This window comes from Vulpes lagopus, chromosome 9 (assembly GCF_018345385.1).
Source record: "Vulpes lagopus strain Blue_001 chromosome 9, ASM1834538v1, whole genome shotgun sequence".
Taxonomy (NCBI): domain Eukaryota; kingdom Metazoa; phylum Chordata; class Mammalia; order Carnivora; family Canidae; genus Vulpes; species Vulpes lagopus.
This window is the reverse complement of record NC_054832.1, coordinates 702499-723019: the sequence shown is the minus strand read 5'-3', so window position 1 is coordinate 723019 and position 20521 is coordinate 702499. Positions and strand designations below refer to the sequence as shown.

The following is a 20521-nucleotide window of genomic DNA, read 5'->3' as shown; positions in this document are numbered from 1 at the left end:
GGCCCAGGCTGGTTCCCCCATACTCTTAGCAGGCCGCTCACCGAGCAGGCTGCCGCTGAGGGGCACAGAGGACGGGACTTCGCAGGGGTGCTGGACGCTGTACCTCGGCCCCACGCGCCGAGCTGAGTCGCCGGATATGGGCGGTGCGGCTGACGGTGTGTGCCCCTCCGCGTGTGCCCCTCCCCATGCCCCGTGGACGCGCCAGCTCCGGGCGGGCCACTTGGCCTCTGGGCAATAGTCCTCTGTGCTCCCCCACCTCTCTCCGTCCCTGCGGCGTCTTTATCTGCAGACACGATATTTGTATCCAGGCTTGAGCCCGCCCTTTCCTTTGTATCCTTCAGTTAGGTTTTTAATTTGAATGTGGTCAGAATCATCCACTTTGCCTTTACTGCTTGTGCGCTTCGGGTCTCCCTTGCGGCTAGAGCAGTGGAGGGCGGAGGGCAGCCGAGTCGCCTCCCAGTCCCGCGAGCGAGGGTGGGGTCCACCGCCACTCTGACACCCCCAACCCTGGTGTCCCCCACGGGGAGGGGGGCAGAGCCGGGGCGCCTCCCTTCTTCCAGGCTGTCTCTGCTCCCCCCCCTCTTTGCTCCTCGACTGTCCGTCAAGTTCCAGGAAAAACCTAGGTCGAATGTGTAGTTCCGTACTGCTTTCCCGATTAGGCCGGGGCCGGCCGCCTTCACCTTGCGGGGGGTTCCCGCGCACCTGCCGTTTCTGCTGCTCGCATCAGCAGGGCCCACCTGGTCACGTTCAGTCCCACGAGGCTTGAGGCGCCTCCGGGTCCCGAGGGCAGATTGGCCCCGGCTGTTTAAAAACTGGCGGCCAACACAGCAGAAGCACAGTATCTGTGTCTCTAAGATGCTGCGGCTGATATCAACTGGCCAAGATGCATGTAATGAACACAAGTCCAGCTGCCCACATGGAAGCCACATATGAAATTGTGAAAGAGGCTTCCTACTGCTTGAGGATGCCGTCCGGATGGAAGGAGGTAGAGACACCTCACCCCCGACGCGGGAGCTGGCTGGGCAAGCCGAGCCTCACCCGGGCTCCTCACTTCGCGGGAGTCACTGCCTACGCCACCCCCGAACAACGGTCATCGCTCTAAGTGGCAGCTTGTAGCGAAGAGGCGGGAGATGAGAGCAGGATGTGAGGCCCTCTCCTCTGGCGGCCACGGGAGTCCTTGGCCAGTGGCCAGCGCCTCGACCACCATCTGACAGCCAGCGGCGGGGAGGCTGGGACCAAACACTCATGTTGGTGGGACCAAACACTCATCCGCTCATTGTGCCCCATGGCCACCTGCAGCTCTTCTGGAGCCATTGGCCCCATGCACCTTCCATCGGCAACGACCAGTGCTGCCAGGTCATACCCTTGCCGCCCAAACTGCAGGGGAGCGCCCCCCCGGGGGTCCCAGCTGCGCAGAAATTGCCCCTGACGCCAGGCAAACACCCGCTGGCCGGGCCTCTGCAGAGCCCACTGCAGGTGGATGACGTCTGCTTCCACCTGAGGACCGTGAAGCTGCATCCTGCTCCCCGGGCCGGCCGCCTGGCCCTCGTGTTGGTTCCTCTCAGCATCCAGTTCCACTTTGCCCAGATTTTCATTTCCCTTCCTCAGAGCATCTTGTTTCCCTGCACGTGGAACTCCAGCATCGGTCGTTGCTAGAATCCCTAAAGTCCATCCCGGCCCCCGACCTGCTCAAGCCTGGCTCGTCTGCTTCGCGGACGCCGGAAGGGTGACAGGAAAAGCTTTAATAGAGCCGCACTGCTGAGTGAGGACTTGTTGACCGTTTTCTCTGAATCTGGGCCATCTTTTTTTAAAAATTCACAGACCGTTCCTGTGCCATCTTTTAAGCTCAAGTAAAAGTTGTCCCAGTGCCCAGAACTGTCACCTCTTCTGCCCAGTTGCAAAGGCCTCCTGCTGGGGGACCGGGTGCTCTCAGCTTTCCTTCCGGCTCCCAGTCAGAGCAGGCCCGGAGTCCAGCCACGCCCGTGTGAGGGTCGCGGGGGTGGTACCTTTCGGCTGTGTCTGGATGGGTCCCGGGGCCTCTGGTGCCCTCTGGGGTCCCACTCACCGGCCTGCAAAGGATGGTCTTGTTTTTTGCATAACGGTTCGTTTCCCGCTACCATGTCAGACTCTTTCTGGTTCTAATAGCCTGTACGTCATCTTGGCCTTTGTATGTAGACAATCATATTGCACACTATTGAAGAGACGCAAACAGGGGCACCTGGGTGGCTCTGTCAGCTACGCGTCTGCCTTCTGCTCAGGTCATGATCTCAGGGTCCTGGGTTAGAGTCTTGCATGGATGGGGCTTCCTGCTCAGCCAGGAGTCTCCTTCTTCCTCTGCCCCTCCCCCTCGTGCACACCCTCTGCCTCCCAAGTGGATAAATAAAATCTTTAAAAAATAAACACAAGAAAATTAAAATAGATAAAACAGCAGCAACCCCGTCCAGTTTGAGACTCGCCTAGGAACACGCACGTCAAGGGTGCCTGTTAAGTGCGATGTGTGTCCCAGGCTGTTGGCCAGATCTTCCTCAGTCAAGCTCCTGGCGGCAGATAACAGAATCCACACTGGCTGATGTAAACAGGAAGACGTTTATTGGAAATGTTTAGGTGAGGACGCCAGGGTGGGTACAAGAGCTGGTGCAGCCGCCCCTGAAGACCCAGGCTCACAGCCCCTGCGCCCTGGCTCGCAGGGAACCTGCTCCCAGGGCACCACGGCCCCCGGCAGGCGCCTCCACCCGCGCAGAAGCCCGGGTGGCAGGTGCCCAAGCCGCAGGGCGCCGGGGAAAGGCTCCCAGCTCCAGGCAGCCGTGCAGCCGAACAGAAGCCGGGGGAGGCAGCTCCTGCGTCGCCCACGCCAGGGTACGAAGTCTTTCCTCGTCCTCATTTCTTGAGAGCTCTGGGGTCTCTTAACCATGAAGAAATATTTTTTTTAAACAATGTTTTTCTATCATTGAAAAGATCACATGAGGGGATCCCTGGGTGGCGCAGCGGTTTGGCGCCTGCCTTTGGCCCAGGGCGCGATCCTGGAGACCTGGGATCGAATCCCACGTCAGGCTCCCGGTGCATGGAGCCTGCTTCTCCCTCTGCCTGTGTCTCTGCCTCTCTCTCTCTCTCTGTGACTATCATAAATAAAAATTAAAAAAAAAAAAAAAAAAAAAAAAAAGAAAAGATCACATGAGGTTTCCCAGCCTGCCTTCTGCCCTAACACCCGGCGGCGCGGGAGAGGGTGTTCGGATCCTCAACCGCAGCGGCCCCGCGATGCGGAGCGCGGTCACCTGCGATGCTGCAGCCCCGGAGCGCGCCAGGCGCCGGGACCCCCGTGCCCAGGACTCGCTCCGTCCCTCGGCCGCGCGCTCGGACCCGGCCCACCCCTGGCGGGACCCCAGGGCCCGGCGGGGGCGCAGGGGCGGAGCTTGAGGCCGCGGTGCCCTCCCATTGGCTCGAGCTCGGTGACGTCAGGCCTCGGGGCGGAGCGGGGGCGGGGCCGCGGGAGCCTAACCAGAAGCCCGGGTGGGCGGGGCGCGCTCCGGCTGCGTCCTCCAGGCTCAGTCCCGACGCTCGCGTGTGCTGAGCCACGTGCGGAGCCCCCTCGCGGACACGTGCCCGGTGCGGTGGGAGTCCCGGGGCGGAGAGACGCGCGCTGAGCACCTGCCCCGCCTCCTGGAGGTGCGCGCGCCTTTGCTCACAGCCGCGCGCTCCTCCACGGTGCTCCAGCGCCAGGTGCTCTGCCCGCAGACGTTCCCCGCGCACACATCTGCACCTGCGTCACCTACCCCGGACCAAACTGCTGCCACCTTGCTGGCCGCCGCCACCCTTCCCGCTGCAGCGACCCACTCCGATTAGGAGTTCACGCCAAGTAGTCGCACCCTCGGGGAGCTCCCCCACTCCCCAGCGAGCAAAGCCCTGACCATATACGCCAGGGCTTGGGGCTGATACATGCTGGGGGGCAGGAGAGCTTAGGGTGGGAGCGAGGCGCGGGGGTGGCCTCATCCGGGCCAGCTCCAACACCCTGGGAAGCCCCTCCTCCCTCCATTCCTGGGAAACGCAATTCTGCCCCATGAGCGAGCCCACTGGTGTGTCCTATGGAACTAGGGCCCCTCGTGGTGGTGCAGACCAGCACTGATGCTGTGCTCAGCACCCCTGGAGATACCTCCTTTAATCTTCAAAATAGCCGTCAGGTGGTTTCCTTCCTCTCATAGCAGGGAAACTGAGGCTCAGACCCAGTATGGTCACTGAAACAGCCATTGAAACCGGCTCTCCACGTGACCCCCTGCTCTGCGCTCCGCCTCCCAGCACCTTCTGCGCCATGCGTGCTGTTCCCTGTCCTGGAAGCTCCTTTGCTCCCGTCGTCCTCATCCTTCAGAGGCAGCCCAGGCATCCTCTCCCCTCCAGAGACCCTCGCCCCGGCAGCCGGCTGCTCCCCGCGGCAGCACTCCCAGTTCCGTCTTCCTCCTCGGCTTTGTTATCCTTGTAAACTCAGGAGGCTTTGCTCAGCGCCCCACACAGGGCAGGACTGAGAATCTGTGCGATGGATAGACAGGACCTTCACTCTCTCTTGCCAGCTTCTGCCCATCCCCTCATATGGCCGGCACGATCCTTTAGAGTCACAAAGCCAATGGACCAGGAATCTCTGGCCCTTTATGACAGGGCCCCCCGCCACGCTCTGCTCAGCCCTGCCAGCTTCTCAGTGCCAGGAGGCATGGTAGGGACTCATGCCCACTGCTCCCTGGCTCCGGCGGGGTCCTTGTCCTGCTCCTCCCCACTCACTGCCCTCGCCTGGCCCTCTGCTCTCAAGGGGTCATGTCCTTGGGGCGGCCCTGGCCTGTCTCAATGTCAATGTGCCCGCACTCCTCTCCCCTGTCCAGCACCCTGGCAGAGTGGGTGCCGTGTGCTCCCCCCAGACTTGTGCTCCTATCTGGGGCTCCATACACCCAGTGTGGCACACAGCAGGAGTGTGCTCCCCAGGGGGAGCAGACGATGGGTCCTGACATCCCCATAGGGGGACGAGGCTTAACGCTGTCCACCCACTGCGCTCTGTGCCGTTCGGCATGAAGAGCTGCAGGTTCACCGCTTACCCAGAGAGTCGGCTGAGCTCCCTGCCGCCTGACGTGGGGAAGGAAACGGCGGATGGAGAGAGAAGGCTTAGAGGCCAAGAGGAGCCTAGAGTCAGGAAGTCAGGCTTGTCCTGGTGCTGACTGTGCACTGAGTGCTGAGCAGAGGGCTCTGGGTGCATCTGCCAGAGGTCAGAGGTCATGTTAGCTGAGCCCAGCCGTGAGTCCAGTGCTCTGTTCACATGACCATCGGGGGAGGAGAGGACAGGGGATTTTCCTGGAGGTGAGGCCAAGCACGCTGTTTTGAGGGCTTAGGAAGCAGCCTGGTGGGCATCCAGGGGATGGCTGGAAGGGGGTGCGCGGGGCCAGATAGGCCCTAACCCCAGGAGGTGCAGCAGTGGGAAGTGCAGGGGGAGATCAGTCAGAGCGAGACCCTGTCCAACTACTGCAGACCTGTCACTCGGTGGGCCTGGCAGGACTCGGTGCAAATGAAAATACAGGGGGCTGTTTGTTCAAAACTTATAAAGAACTTCAGGGTGGCTACAGCAGAGCATGAAGCAGAGTGTGGGCCCTTCTGAACAGGGAGCCCTGAGTGCATGTGCAGGTCACATGCCCAGGAGGTGATGGCAGGAGCCGAGAGGAGCTGGCTTCCTGCTTCCTCCTGAGATGCTGGGATGCAGTCAGTGCCTGGTTGGGGGGCCCAGGCAAGGAAGAAGTGGGTGGGGACCCACCAGTCGCTGCCAGTCCCCAGGTCCAGGTACCAGGAGGGGTCACCAGAGGGGTGGCGGGACCCTCAGCGCTGAGACCAAGGGTGCTTGGAACAGAGAAGGGGGCTGGAAAGGAGGTGGAAGCCTCAGGGAGTAGCAGGAGGCCTGGGAAAGCCCCTGAGTGGTATGGCCGGGATCTTTAAGGACCCCCCGTCTTCCTTCCTTCCCAGCCATGCTGTCAGCATTTCATGACCTCAGCTCAGTCCCAAATCCCTGCTGGTGGAGAACCCTCCCCTGCAGCTCAACCCACTAGGTTCCCCCTGCCCTAGGCTCCTTGGAGCCTCTCCCCCAGGACCTCCAGGACACCTCTAGCACACCCCGGGACCTCCAGGAACCCCAGCACCCCCACAGACACAGTCGCCCCTCTCCTGCCTTTGTACCAGTGCAGGGTGGAGGGACCCTGATGGCCGCTCTCCCCTCAGGCCTCCCTGAACCCCAGCGACCACAAGCTGGATGAGGAGCTGTGCCAGACGCTCACACAGCGCTACGTAACCATCATGAACCGGCTACAAAGCCTGGGCTACAACGGGCGGGTGCACCCGGCGCTGACCGAGCAGCTGGTGAACGCCTACGGCATCCTGCGCGAGCGGCCGGAGCTGGCTGCGTCCGAGGGCGGCTCCTACAGCATGGACTTCCTGCAGCGCGTGCTGGTGGAGACCGTGCACCCCAGCGTGCTCACCGACGCGCTGCTGTTGCTCTCCTGCCTCAGCCAGTTGGCACGTGACGATGGCAAGCCCATGTTCATCTGGTGACCCTGGCTCCTGCCACCCTGCCCTGCATCCCGATGCAAGGCCATTAAAGCTTCCACAGACGCTAGCCGCGGGCCGGGCCCAGACCTGAACTCTTGGGTGGTGCCGCCTGTCCTGGGGTGGCTGGCCAGCACCTCACCCCCCACACCCCTTCAATCCTGCCTGCTCTGGGGCTCCATGCCCAGCCCAGGGCCCTTCATGAGAACCCCAAGACCGAAGTTTGGCAGTGTTCAAAGGTCCCATGGCTTCCCTCACCTGGCAGTGGGAGTAGGAGGGGCCCCTGACACTGGGACGGGGAAGAGCAGGAGGCCACAGGAGCCCAGGTGCAGCATCAGTGCCAGGTGGGAGCTGAAGCCTGGGTGCAGAGCGGAAGGCAGAAGCGGGAGGCACGGGATGTGGATGTGGGAATCCCCTCTGTACTGGGCTGGGAAGAGGAGAGGGGGGGAGGGCGGGAAGAGCGGGGAGGATGGAGGATGGAGGGGGGTCAGTCGGGACACCAGGAGGGCAAGGGCCTGTGGACAGTGCAGGCAGGATGCTAGTCCTTGGGAGGCTGTGAGTGGGGGGGAGCCCATGGGTGGCCTGGGGCCACAGGGGTGGGGGACAGCACAGGACCTGTCTGAGGAGGCCAGAGAGGCTGGAGCTGCAGTGGGAGGCAGAGGCGGCTGAGAAGGGGGAATGAGGACCCCAGCAGAGCAGGCCCCTGAGCACCAGGGCTTGACTTCCAGAAGACTCCAGCAGGCAGAGGAATCTTAGCTGCCACCAGCAAGGAATGCAGGGAAGGAGAGGGTCCGGGGTTCCTGCAGGGAAGGAGAGGGTCCGGGGTTCCTGGGTGTGCTAGAGCCCTCTCCCAGGCGCTCCCTGCCTCCTGGCCCTCCCCACTCCCGGGCCTGCTGCTTCGGGGATCCAGCCAGACCCCTGGGGAAGGCAGGGAGGACTCTGATAGGTAGACACCCGGAGACAGAAGTGTCGCTCTGCCTGCGGGGAGGCCCAGCATCACCAGGAAGGGGCCACGGCCAGCACCAGACCTTGGTGCTGAAGGGGGTCGGGATTCCGGAGAACCCGGAGGGGATGGCCCCGCCTCCCCTGCCCGCGCGGTGAAGGGCAGCCCCGAGCAACGGAAGAGCCAGCCCGGGGCGCGGTGGGGTCTGGCCCACAGCTCAGGTCCGACAGGTGGGGGCCCCGCGGCAGCCCCGACAGCGCCGGGCAGCGCGGCCCTGGGAGCCGACGGAGCCGGTGCGGGTGGGCCCCGGTGGGGAGCTGGTTTCCGTGCGGTTCGCGTGCCCGGGGGCGGGGCGGCGGCACAGGCCGAACCAACGGCCCCTCACCCCGGAGGGGAGCTCCCTGGGGGAGGGTCGGGCGCCGGCACCGCGGGGGCCTCGGGGAAGCTCTGCGGGGCGCCCCGGGGCTGGCTGGCTCCTGTGGCTTTGAACTCAGTTGCTGGACGTCGCAACCCGGGGGTGGGGGCGGGGGTGGGGGTGGGGGCGGGGGCGGCGGCGGCAGTTCCGCGCTGCCCGCGGGGCGGGGGACGGAGCCGGGCCAGCGCGCCCCGCACTCGCTCCGCCGGCGCCGCAGGGGCTGCTGCTCCCCGGGGTGCCAGCTGCGCCCGGGCCGCTCCGGCGCGCAGGCCTGGGGGCTCCCGCGGCCCTCAGCGGAGGGCGGGGCGGGGCGAGGAGGATCCGAGGCGGGGCCGCGACGCCAGGGGCTCTTTCGCTTTCCCTTTTGTTCCGTGCAACGGCGAGTCCGCGCGGCGGAGGGGAGCGCGGCCCGGGGCGCCCGTTGCGCCCGCGCCCGCGCCCCCACGGGGCGCCGCACCGTCCCCGCGCCGCGCACAGGCCGCGCCACGCAGCCCCGCCCGAGACTCCCTGCGGCTCCCGCGGGCGCCGACGAATCGCCTCGCGCGCTGGGTCGAGTGGCGGGGCCGCCCGAGGCCGGGAAGCCCCGCGCCATGCAGTCGGCGCCCGCCTGGCCCCCGCCGCCCGCCGCCCTGCGGCCCTCCGCCTTCCCGCACCCCGCGCTGCACGCCCTCCACCGCCTGGCCCGAGCCCTGCTCTTCCCGGCCTACTGGGCCCTGGACCGGCTGCTGGGCTGCTGCGCGCCCGGGGCGCGTCCGGGCGGCCTGGCGGGGCTGAGGGCGGCGGCGCGCGCGGCGGGGGCGCTGCTGCTGCTGCTCCTGGCCGGCCTCCCCCTGGCGCTGCCCGCGCTGCCGCTGTGGCTGCTGCTGCAGGCCTGGCGCCGCCCCTTCTGCTACGCGCCCCCTCCGCCCTGCTGGGCGCCCCCCGCGCCCTGGCGCCCCCCGGCCCAGCCCGCGCGCCGCTTCGGCTTCCTCAGCGCCAACGTGTGCCTGCTGCCCGACGGGCTGGCGCGCTTCAGCAACCTGGGCCGCAGCGGGCGGCGCGCCGAGGAGGTGGGCGCCCTGCTGGTCGGCGCCCTGCGGCCCTCGCGCTACGGGACCGCGGGCTGCGGGCCGCCGGGGCCGGGGGCGCCCGCTGGGGCGCTGACGGCCGCGCTGCCGGCGGGCCTGGACTTCGTGTGCTTGCAGGAGGTGTTCGACCTGCGCGCGGCGCACCGCCTGGTCAGCCGCCTGGCGCCCAGCCTGGGCCCGGTGCTGTACGACGTGGGCGCCCTCGGCCTGCAGCGCGGGCCGCACCTCAAGCTGCTGGGCAGCGGGCTGCTGCTGGCCTCGCGCTACCCGCTGCTGCGCGCCGCCTTCCGGCCTTTCCCCCACGCACGCCGCGAGGACGCGCTGGCCTCCAAGGGTCTGCTCTCCGCACAGGTACGGGCCCGGCGGCCGCGCGCTCCCGGCCGGGGAGAGGGCAGGGCGTGGGGTGGAAGCCGCGAGGGTCGCTGGGGCCGTCCACGGTGTTGCAGGCGCAGGTGGGCATCCTGGACGGGCGCCGCGTCGTGGGCTTCCTGCACTGCACGCACTTGCATGCGCCGAGCGGTGAGCCCCGCGGACTCGTCCTGGCGGCGGGTCCTACCCTCGTCTGCGTCTCCGCCGCCCGCGCCGTTTGTTCGCCGCCGGGAGCACCGCGGGCGGGGCGGGGCGGGGCGGGGCGGGGCGGGGGTGGGGCGCGCAGCTGGGCTCAGCGGTGCCCCCCTCCCCCCGCAGAGGACGGGCCCCTGCGCTGCAAGCAGCTGACCCTTCTGCTGGACTGGATCGAGCGCTTCGAAGCCGAGAGCCGCCAGAGCGGCGAGGCCGTGGCCTTCAGCGTGCTTCTGGGTGACCTGAACTTCGACAACTGCTCTTTAGGTGAGGGGGGGCGGGGCGGGCGGGCGGGGGCGGGGCAGGGCGGCGCCGGGCCCCGCCCACCGAGCACCGGCCTCCCTCCGCAGACCACGCGCAGGAGCAGGAGCACCAGCTCTTCGACCGCTTCCGGGACCCCTGCCGGCTGGGCACTCGCCGGGAGCAGCCCTGGGCCCTGGGTAGGGCGGCCGCTGGGGAGGGGTCCTGGGGAGGGCTCTGGGGCCGCGGCTCCCCCGCTGACACCGCCCCCCCCCAGGCACGATCCTGAACACCTCCACTCTCCACCACTCGGTGGTCTGCTCCCCAGAGATGCTGCGGAGGTGAGTGGCCACCTGGGGGTCAGCCAGCGCCCAGAGCCCTGCCTCGGAGGGGAGCCCTGGCCTTGGTGACACTGCTCGTCCTCAGGGCCCTGGAGCAGGAGAAGGGGCGCCACCGCTACCTGGCTGGCCCTGCCCGCGGAGGCCCCCGGCCTAAGCCCTGGCGGGGCCGGCGCCTCGACTACGTCCTGTACCGGGGAGTGGCCGGAGCCCCGCTGAGCCCAGTAAGTCCGGGGGTCAGGGCGCTGGGCCGGCTGGCGCTGGGGCGACCCCTGACTGCCTCCTGCCCCCAGGACGTGGAGCAGGTGACCTTCAGCACCGCCCTGGCCGGGCTCACAGACCACTTGGCCGTGGGACTTCAGCTCCGAGTGTCCGTGCTGCCCTGACACATGCACGCAGGCGATGGTGGCGAGGCCGGGTGGACAGACAGACACGGACGCACAGCTGAGCCTGGCCGGCTGCCGCGGGGCCACGGGGCCGGGAGATCTTTATTGTGGGGCCGCCCTCACACCGCCTCCTGGGCCCTGCGGTACTCGTAGACGCTGCCCCGCTCAGGGAAGGCGGGGATGTGCTGGGGCGACCCTGATGGTGGCGCGGGGTCCTCCGGGTCCCCGTAGCCGCCCCCGCCGGGGGTGTGGAGGCAGAACACGTCCTGCGAAACAGAGGGGCGGCTGGGCCTGGGCGTCCGCCTCCCTCCCTCCCCTGCAGTCCCCCCACCCTCCGGGTGGCGCATGCGCAGCGGCAGGTCTGGCCCACCGATGCCCCTGCGCGCCCTCCCCTTCAGAAACCAAATTAAAGTGTCTCTGGTTCTTTGCAACTGCGCTCACTCCCTGTGGAATGGGGGGCCCGTGGGCGGCGGGCGGGATGGAGAAAGGATGGGGCGCAACCCTTACCCCGGGGAACACGGGCACCGACGTCTTCCCCCCCAGATTCACCGTGCGGCCGTCCTTGCGGATCAGCAGGTTTAGGCCCCGCGCGCCGGGCTCGCCCCCTGCGGGAAGAGGCCAGGGAGGGAGGGACGCAGGGGCTGGTGGGGACACGGGGCGGGCGGCCGGAGGGGGCACACGGGGGGGGGGGCAGGGCCGCTCACCGTGGAGGCCGTAGGGCTGGAAGGCGCGGCGCTCGGTCAGCACGGACAGCAGCGCCTCTTCGCGGAACAGCAGCTCGCGGACGACACCATCGCCGCCCCGGAAGCGGCCGCGGCCCCCGGACCCCAGCCTCAGCTCGAAGCGGCGGACGATGACCGGGTACCTGCGCGGGCGGGGGGCTGAGTGCGGCCGCCCCGGCCCCGCCCCGCCCCCGCCGGCCGCGCCCTCACCTGCTCTCCAGGATCTCCGGGTCGGTGATGCGGGTGTTGGTCATGTGGCTGTGCACGCCGCTGCGCCCGTGCCAGCCGGGGCCCGCGCCCGCGCCGCCCGCCACCGTCTCGTAGTAGCCCATGTGGGCATTGCCCAGGGTCACATTGTTCATGCAGCCCTGGGGGGACAAGCGAGCTTCGCGCTGGGCTGCGGGCAGCCCCTCCCCGGCCACACGCCCCAGCGCGCCCGGCCCCGCACCTGGGACGCGGCACAGGCCCCGAAGGCCCCCAGGATGACGTCCACCACGCGCTGCGACGTGAGCACATTGCCGCCCACCACGGCCGCTTCGGGGGTCGGGTCCAGGATGGAGCCTCTAGGGATCACCACGCGCACCGGCGCCAGGCAGCCCTGCGGGGGCGGGGCCGGCTGTCAGGGCGGGTGGGGAGGGCCGTGGCCCAGGCCAGCACGGGGATCCCAGCGCCGTCGGCCGCCGTCGCCCCCCCCAGCGGGGACCGCATGCTCCCGCGCACCTGATTGAGCGGGATGTCGCGGCCCACCAGACAGCGCAGGCAGTAGATGAGGGCGGACAGCGTGATGGCGCGCGGGGCGTTGAGGTTGCCAAACACCTCGGGCCCGGTGCCGCTGAAGTCAAATACTGCGCTGCCCTGCCCACGGGAGGGGAGCAGAGGGGATGGGGGGGAGAGGTCAGCAGCCCCCAGGCCACTGAGCCCCCATGCCCTGCGCCCCGCTCCCGCCGCCTGACCTGGCTCAGGTTGATCTGCACGCGGAGCCGGATGGGGGAACCATCGTCCATGTGGTCCTCCGCCGACACCTCCAGGGGCAGGCCTCGGGCCTGCCGGGAGCTTCCAAAGGCCCGCAGCATGTCCCGCACAGCCAGCTCCGCGTTCGCCTGGCGGTCGGGAGGGTCAGCCGCAGCCCGGCCGCCTCCAGGGGTCCCCCGCCTCCCCGCCTCCCGGCCCAGCCTCCTGGGGTGGCACAGAGCTGCCCACCTGCTCCTGCCCCCTCGGCCCACCTGAATGTGGCCCATGTAGGCCTGCACCACATCCAGGCCATACTGCCCAATGAGTTCTCCCACCAGCTGGATGCCCTTCTGGTTGGCCGCCACCTGGGCACGGAGGTCTGACAGGTTGTCGTGCAGGTTTCGGGTACCGCTGCAGCCGGGAATCTTGCCTGGAGCCCGCAGGGCCTCAGTCACCGCTGGACGGAGGAGGTCACCGCTGAGCCACCCTCCAGCCCCTGGGGCTGCCTGGGGCCCTGCTCACACCTACTTCCCCTCTACTGGGCACTGTATGGTGTGGGGCTCCCCATGTTGGCCCTTCACTGGCTCCCCACAAGCAACCCCCCAAGCCCCAGCCTCCTCCCATCTGCTCAACCTTCCCACCCTCCCGCACCCAGGGCACCCGTAGGCTGTCTCGCCTATGACCTCACAGGAGCTTGAGGTGCTTCCCTCAGCAATCTGCTTCCACCTTTCATTCCCCCTGCCCACCTCTCCCCCACCTGCGTTTTCCCCACCTCTTCCAGGAGAAAACCCACTTCCCTTGGCCCTCCCCCACTCACACTGCCCCCAGGGGCCCTCGCCCCACCCCTGCGAAAGAGCAGCTAGCTCTGGCTTGCGCCCCACCTCCGCACGAAGCTGAAGGAGGCCCCTACCCGCCCCCGGACGAGCCCCAGGAGCCAACAGTCTGGGTCACAGTACTCTCTCAGGCTCCCTGGCCACTGTGTCCTGTCACATGCCTGCACGTGTCTCTCCCGTGATCCCTGCCCTCTGCCCCCTGCTCCCCCCACCCTGACCAAGGGAGTGGCCAGGGCTACTCAGTTGTGTCTCCTGCACCCACAGCAGCCTGCAGCTCTGAGAGCCCACCCTGCACCCTGCCCCCTGCCTACCCCACCGACCCTCACTCTGGGATGCCCCCCTGGGCTCCCAGATCCCTGAGGCCTCACACCAGCTCTGAATTTTCCATGGCCCTTGTTTCCTGGGCCACACTGCAACTTCTATCCTAACGTCCCTGCAGGAGCTCTGTGCCTGCTCAGTGCCAGAGCCTCCCTCCATCCTCCAGCTGTCCAAACCTGACTCCTCATCCTCATCCCCAAATCCAACCAAATGCCAACCTTGATTTTCTCCAGAACAGTGGTCCCTACCCCCCTTTCTGCCACCCAGCTTGAGGGCCAGCACCGTCCAGGGCAACCACAGCTGCCCCCCACCCCACTCAGCCTGGCCTCTGGGTGACCCTCCAGCCCCCCATCACTCTGCATGTAGCTGGGCGCTCTCCAGTGCAAGCCCCACTGAAGCCATTCATGGCCACCCTGCTACCCAATGACTCATACCCAGGCCCAAGAAAGTTCTCCAAGAGCCTGCAGTCGCTGGCTCTGTCCTCACTGCTTCTCTGCAGCCTCTGGACCCCGTGCAAACACAGTGCAGACTGTGACTGTGACTACCATGAGCAGCTGCCTACCTTGAAATAGGCTCCCCTCCCTCCTCTGCCTGGTTCCATGGGTGTCCTGGCCAGCTCCCTACCCCCAAAACCACTGAGGCCTTCCTGGATCCAGGCAGAGCCCGGCTTAGCTGTCTGGCAACCTCTGAGAGATGATCTGCAACCACTGTGGGGTTACCGCCTGGCTCCCCCAGGCAGGCCTGGGCCAGCAGGCCACGTCCCAGTGCCTCCCACGCGCCCCGGCCCTGACTGGAAGGAGCGATCACGTGTGCCAGCCCACTGAACCCTCCCCCGTGCCTCGCCATGGCCCCAACCCCACTCCCACTCACCATCCTCCTGGAAGACACCCCCCTGGACGAGTTTGAAAGACAGAAAGACAGCACCCTCCTGCTGCAGTGTGGTGGAGTGGGGGGGCATGGAGCCTGGTGTGATGCCCCCAATGTCCGCATGATGCCCACGACTAGCCACGTAGAACACAGGCCGAGTCTGACCTGGCCAGAACACCTGGGGATAGAGAGCAATGGTCGGCTGTGTCAGCCACCCTTGCCCCCCAAAGACACCCAGGCCGAGGTCCTCACCGGTGTGATGACAGTCAGGTCTGGCAGGTGGCTGCCCCCGGCGCTGGGGTGGTTGCTCAGCAGCACGTCGCCAGGGTGGAGGTCGGCACCCAAGTGCTGGATCTGAAACCAGGAGACAGTCTGGAGTTGGAAGCGGTGGAGGTGAGGGGTGGGGTGAGGGAAGCAGAAGGGACCCACCGAACCTGGAACTGCACGGTCTCCTGCATGGCTCCCAGGTGCACGGGGATGTGGGGGCGTTGGATACCAGCCCTCCATCAGGCCCGAAGAGAGCACAGGAGAAGTCCAGACGCTCCTTGATGTTGGTGGAGATGGCTGTGCGCTGCAGGATGCGGCCCATCTGCTCTGGGGGCACAGAGTGACCAGGAGCCCGCTGGCCCCACCCCACACACAGCGCAGCCCCAGAACATGCAGAGGCGGGACCTCCACCTTCGAGGTCTCTGGAGCCCAGACCTGGGACCCACCTGCACGCGGCAAGGCCACCGCCAGGCCACGTCTTGCCTGGCACCCCCCATCCCTGCCTGGAGCTTCCACAAGAACCCAGAATCCCACACCAACCCTCCTCCTTGCCCGACGCAGGACTTAGGGCCCCCAGCAAGCCCCCAGCCTGACCCTGCACAGATGGGTCCGCTGTGCTGAGCCTGCTCCCCGTCCAACAGGACAGTAATCTCGGATCCCACGGCCACTAATGCTGGCACGGTGGGGCTGGCCATCCCAGTGCCGGGCCGCACTGCCCATTCTGTCGCCAGCAGGGGTGCCACTGCAGCTCCCTCCCCCAGGGCATGCTGTCCTCCCTCTGCACACCCCTGCAGCCACACAGCCTGTGCCCACCTCTGCACAGTGTGCACACTCCCATATGCTCCACAGGGAGCAGGGCCACTGCGGGGGGCACTCACCAGCAATGCTCATGAAGCGGTGCGAGAAGATGGACAGGTGGATGGGGTCAAGCTGGGCCCCCACGGTGCTCGGGGCCTCAGCCCCCACAGAGATGCGGATGTCCCCGGTCTCCGTCACCTCCGCCTGACACCCTGGCTCCACCAGGATGGTGCTGAGGGCAGGGGCACAAGAGGCTGGAGGCGCCAAGCCAGACCCCCTCATCCCAAATAGGGACCCAACATCCCCAGGCGGGGGGGGGGGGCACGCCGAACATAATGGGACCCCAGAGTCCTTCACACTCCTGTAGCCTTGGGCCAGAGAACCCTCAGCCAGGATCCCTGGGTGAGCTCAGGCCCCCAAGGCCCACCTGTTGCTGTCAATAATGAGGCAGGGCCCCTGAAGCTTGTGCCCGGAACACAGCTCTCCCAGCAGGTAGACAGGGGTTTCCTGGTAGCCCCCCTCAAAGTAGCACTGGGTCATCTGAGGAGGGTGTGGGATGAGCGAGCTTCCTCGGCCCAGTACCCTCCCTGGGCATCCCCATCCCCCGCCTACCCCATATCCTTGGGCGGGGCGGGGGGTGTTGCAGGCCGAGGCAGAGCCACCCACCTTGTCTACCCGGGGAGGTCCACTCTGAGCTTTGGGGACATCCTCAAGGCGAAGGCCACTGCGGCCAGTGCCCCTCACGCGCACATCGTCCACCACCACTGGCCGCTCAGGGATGATGAAGCCAAACTCCCTCATGTACCTGCACACCCACCAGCGAGAGAACCGTCAGGGCAAGGTGGCCAGGTTGGCAGGTGCCCACCAGGGCTCCCAGGACGCAGAGTTCACATACCTCTCCACGAAGGCTGCCCCGAAGTCACCGGCACGGGGGGAGTGGGCAGTGGCCGGGTGCTGGTGCGCAGACACCATCAGGGCACAGTCCGTGCCCTGGTAGCGTAGATGCAAGAAGCTCTCGGTGCTGATCTGGGACCTGCAGCAGGGGGGCAGGCGGGGCACTTGCACAGGGCACCCCGAGAGGACTCCTGTCCTGCCTCCTCCAGCACTCAGGGGTCCAGCCCTCCTTGACCACTGCCCAAAGGGGCACCAGCACCACCTGGGGAAGTTGGCAGTAAATCCAACTAGGGGGTGACTCTGAAGGGCCAAGCCCACCCCAACCCTTCGAGCCCCACCTGGGAAAGCCCTGGGCCAGCAAGGTGTCCACACACTGCTCCTCCAGGCGGCTTAGCCTCTGGTCCAGCTGCACAAAGGTCTCAGGCGCGTAAGGCAGCGAGCACGGCTCCTGCGCCTCATGCACCACGTCTGCCAGGGCCAGCCCCAGTGCTGACAGCAGCCCGCTGTGCCTGTGGGGACAGGGACCGCGGCAATGTGGGGCTGCCTCCCGGAGCCAGCTCCCCACCCCAGGACATGTGTGTGCACAACTCTCAACATACCTGTGAATGTGCACGGTGTCCATGCCCAGGGCGCGGGCGATGGCACAAGCATGCTGCCCACCAGCTCCCCCAAAGCACGCCAGCACGTGGGCCGAGGGGTCATGGCCTCGTGCCTGGGAAGCCAAGAGGGGCTCGGTGGCGTGCCTTACCCTGTCCGGCCCCCCACCCTTCCCCCAGATTGGGTTGCCTGGGTGGGAGGTGTGGGAGTGGGGAGCAGGGTTGGAGGGCAAAGGCAGGCATACCTGCGTGAGCGCGCGGATGGGCCGGCACATAGCCTCGTTGGCCACACGCACGAACCCCATGGCTACCTCCTCCAGGCTCAGCGGGGAGGCCGGGCAAGGCCCATTGGTCAGGAAGCTGTTGACCTCAGTGGCCACAGCCTCCAGGGCCTTCCGGGAGGCCTCAGGGGACAGTGGCTGGTCCTCTCCCGGCCCAAAAATGCAAGGGAAGGAGGCAGGCAGTAGGCGACCCAGAACCAAGTTAGCGTCCGTCACCGTCACGGGGCCCCCTGGGAGGTGTGCATGGTGTGGGGGTTGGGGGCTGGAGATGGGGTCCAGGAGGGGGCAGCAGGGGCAGGGCCGAAGGGGTGGGGTGAGCCCGGGCAGCACAGGAAGGGGCCTGGAGGGGCAGGTGGCAGCTCTTACCCTTGCGGTAGCAGGCGGGGCCAGGATGGGCTCCTGCAGACTCAGGCCCCACCACAAAGAGGCCGGACCTGGGACAGGGAGGACTGGACTCAGGCGGGCCGGGAGGCAGGGCTAGGGGGCCCAGCCCAGGTGCCGGGGCTTACCTGAAGAAGAGGCGGGAGCCCCCCCCAGCTGCCACGGTGTTGATGTCCAGCTGGGGGGCCTGCAGGGTGACACCAGCCGTGCTGGCCTCAAAGACATGCTCGAACTCCCCAGCGTAGCGGCTCACGTCGGTGGATGTGCCTGGTGGGGGTGCGGACGGGTCGTCTCCCGCGCCGCCGCCCAGCCCGCCCCCACCCTTCACCCTTCTTACCTCCCATGTCAAAGCCAATGACAGGCTGGCCACCTTCCGCCCGGTAGGTGGTGGCTGAGTAGCCGACCACCCCCCCAGCGGGGCCAGAGAGCACAGCGCGGGAGCCGCTGAAGGAATCCATGGGGGCCAGGCCGCCGTCGGAGCGCATGAAGAGCACCTGCACGTCCTGCGGACCCACCGGCAGCCGGACAGTGAGGCGCCGGCCGGCGCGCGGGGGGCCGGGAGGGGCAGGCGGGCCTCACCTTGAGCTGGCCCTGGAAGCCGCGGCGGAAACCCTGCACGTAGCGCTGGATGGCGGGTGTGAGGTAGGCGTCGGCGCAGGCCGTGTGCCCCCGAGGCACGATGCGCACCATGGGCATGGCCTCCGAGGACAGCGACACGTGCGTGAAGCCCAGCTCCCGGGCCAGCGCCCCCACCTGCTGCTCGTGCTGGGCCCACCTAAGGACGAGGACGACCCAGGGCTACTGCGGCCCTCGCCCACGGCCCCCCGCCGCTGCCCCCCGGCCGGGCCGGCCTGCGCTCACGTGTAGGAGTGCATGAGCACCACGGCCAGGCTGCGAATGCCCCGGGACAGGAGCCCCTCCAGCTTCACACGCAGGCCCCCAAGGTCCACGGGCTGCTGCACCTCCAGCAGGTCCCCCGTCCGGCCTGCCCGGAAGCCCCAGACCACCTGTCAGAGGCCCCCCACGGCCGGTCGCCCCCACCCCCAGCGTGGGAGGCGCCCGCACCTTTGACAGGTGTCCCGGAGCCCGGCTCCCCGCGGTACAGCACCACGCGCTCGTCCACCTCCAGCACGTCTTCATACAGTACCTCTGGCATGGGCACAGCCTGGGGGCAGGCAGAGGCTCAGAGGACGCCCAGGCCTGATGGGCCTTGCTGGGGTTCTGCGTGGGGGGGGGCCGTGCAGGCGAGGGGATGTGCCCCAACAGGCCGGTCCATGGGCCCAGGAGGCACAGTCAGATGGGCGGCCCCAGCAGGGCCCACCCAGGGGCGGTTTTCTGCCCCAGGGCACCTGAGTGTAGCCAAGTGCCACACCCCCACAAGGGCAGCTCCCTCTGGGAACCATGCAGAGCGGGTGGGGTAAGGGAGTGGGAGGGTGGGGTGGTGGGCTCCTACCCCCCACTCGGAACAGTATGTCTTGGGCCGCTCCACCCCCAGAATCCGGGACAGGAACAGGACAACTTGGAAATGCTCTGAGGGCTTGGGGGACACAGTGCCTGCCAGGGGTGCCTGGAACCTCCTCTCTGGCTGGCAGCGGGCGGCCTTGGGCCAGCACTGACCCTTCCAAGGACTGCCCTCCCCGAGAGGCCACGGCATCCCTGGGAAAACACGACCTGCTCCACGCAGCCAACAGCTGGGGCGGGAGAGCTCACCAGATCAAAGAGGTCCTCCCGGGCCTGGGTGCCCACGTGCAGCAGGTCTCGGAAGCCTCGTGTCACCAGCAGCGCCACCCGCTCCCCCCGCCGCTCCAGCAACGCGTTGGTGGCCACTGTCGTGCCCATGCGGATGCTGGCAATGCGACTGGTGTCCAGCGGCCGGTCCCGGGGCAACAGCAGGCCCCCCTCCTGGGAACCACGCGGCTAGCGTCAGGCCTCTGGTCCCCAGGTGTCCCCCCCGCCCGCCCCTCTGCGCGGCCACCTGCTCCAGGATGCGGCGGATGCCCTCAGTAGGCGCGTCTGCGTAGTTGGCGGGGTCCTCGGAGAGCAGCTTCAGGACCCTCACGTGCCCCCCGGGGCACTGGGCAAAGACGTCTGTGAAGGTGCCTCCGCGGTCGATGGCGAAATGGAAACGTCCCTCGGGGCTGCCCATGACGACGGGGCTGGAGTCCAGCAGCGACTCCTCAGCCGGTAGCCCTGGGAGGACTGCGCGGGTCGGATCAGGCCCGGGCCGGCTCCCCGCGGGGGGCGGCCTGGGGCAGGGCCTGGTCGGGGAGAGGCTGCGGGGCTGCGGGCTGCGGGGCTGCGGGGCTGCGGGGCTGCGGGGCTGCGGGGCTGCGGGGCTGTGGGGCTGCGGGGCTGCGGGCCCAGCTCACGGGGCAGCCCCAGGGCCGGGGGCGCGGGACGTGCTGCCCCTCCTGACCCGGATCCCGGCGCCCGCGCGGCCGCCCCAACCCGCGGGCCGGAGCAGCTCTCGCGGAGGCGGCCGCGCCACGGGAGCCGGGGCTGGTGCGTCGGGGGTCGCGGGGCGGGGGTCCCGGGGCTGCGGCGGGTGCGCGGGCCGCCTCCCACCTGCTCGACCTTCGGGCCCAGGCCCCGCGGGACGCAGGGACGGGGCGGGGCGGGGCGGGGCGTGCGCGGGCGGCGGGGCGGGAGGGGCGGGGCGCGAGGCTGCAGGGGGGACGGCGGGGCGGGAGGGGCGGGGGGAGGGGCGGGGCGCGAGGGTGCAGGGGGGACGGCGGGGCGCGAGGCTGCAGGGGGGACGGCGGGGCGGGAGGGGCGGGGCGCGAGGGTGCAGGGGGGGACGGCGGGGCGCGAGGGTGCAGGGGGGGACGGCGGGGCGGGAGGGTGCAGGGGGGGACGGCGGGGCGCGAGGGTGCAGGGGGGGACGGCGGGGCGGGAGGGTGCAGGGGGGGGACGGCGGGGCGGGAGGCTGCGGGGGGGGGACGGCGGGGCGGGAGGGGCGGGGGGGAGGGACGGCGGGGCGGGCGGGGCGGGGCGCGAGGCTGCAGGGGGGCACGGCGGGGCGGGAGGGCGGGGGGAGGCCGCGGGGGGGCCGGGGCCGAGGCGCCCGGGCGAGGGCCCACCTGGCCGCGGGTCCGAGCCGCC

General features: G+C 68.3%; 3 protein-coding genes and 1 long non-coding RNA gene across 4 annotated transcripts in view; 2 read left to right on the top strand and 2 right to left on the bottom strand.

Annotated features, from left to right (window-relative positions):
* SPATC1 (spermatogenesis and centriole associated 1) overlaps positions 1–6567 on the top strand; it is a 21742-nt gene extending 15175 nt beyond the window's left edge. The window contains exon 5 of the mRNA XM_041768769.1: positions 6238–6567. Coding sequence (XP_041624703.1) covers positions 6238–6567 — 330 coding nt within the window. The remainder of the gene's footprint in view (positions 1–6237) is intronic.
* Positions 3085–7750, bottom strand: LOC121498731. The gene is made up of 3 exons (XR_005989865.1): positions 6820–7750; positions 5073–5230; positions 3085–4518 (listed from the first exon to the last, which is right to left on the bottom strand). It is a non-coding gene; the product is annotated as an uncharacterized LOC121498731 (long non-coding RNA).
* Positions 7615–10942, top strand: LOC121498694 (sphingomyelin phosphodiesterase 5-like). The gene is made up of 7 exons (XM_041768768.1): positions 7615–9337; positions 9433–9505; positions 9674–9814; positions 9898–9987; positions 10065–10128; positions 10214–10349; positions 10419–10942. Exons 1-7 carry the CDS (start codon positions 8510–8512, stop codon positions 10509–10511), a joined length of 1425 nt encoding a protein of 474 aa, XP_041624702.1. The 5' UTR covers positions 7615–8509; the 3' UTR covers positions 10512–10942.
* OPLAH (5-oxoprolinase, ATP-hydrolysing) lies at positions 10571–20521 on the bottom strand. The gene is given in 28 exon segments (XM_041768712.1): positions 10571–10777; positions 11019–11116; positions 11216–11376; positions 11444–11601; positions 11682–11831; positions 11954–12088; positions 12187–12333; positions 12457–12641; positions 14206–14380; positions 14455–14556; positions 14637–14689; positions 14692–14796; positions 15348–15499; positions 15695–15807; positions 15934–16072; positions 16163–16300; positions 16500–16670; positions 16761–16873; positions 17003–17268; positions 17405–17472; positions 17548–17686; positions 17757–17922; positions 17999–18194; positions 18281–18404; positions 18485–18584; positions 19130–19321; positions 19395–19609; positions 20500–20521. Coding segments are annotated over 27 exon segments (3864 nt in total). The 5' UTR covers positions 19566–19609; positions 20500–20521; the 3' UTR covers positions 10571–10630.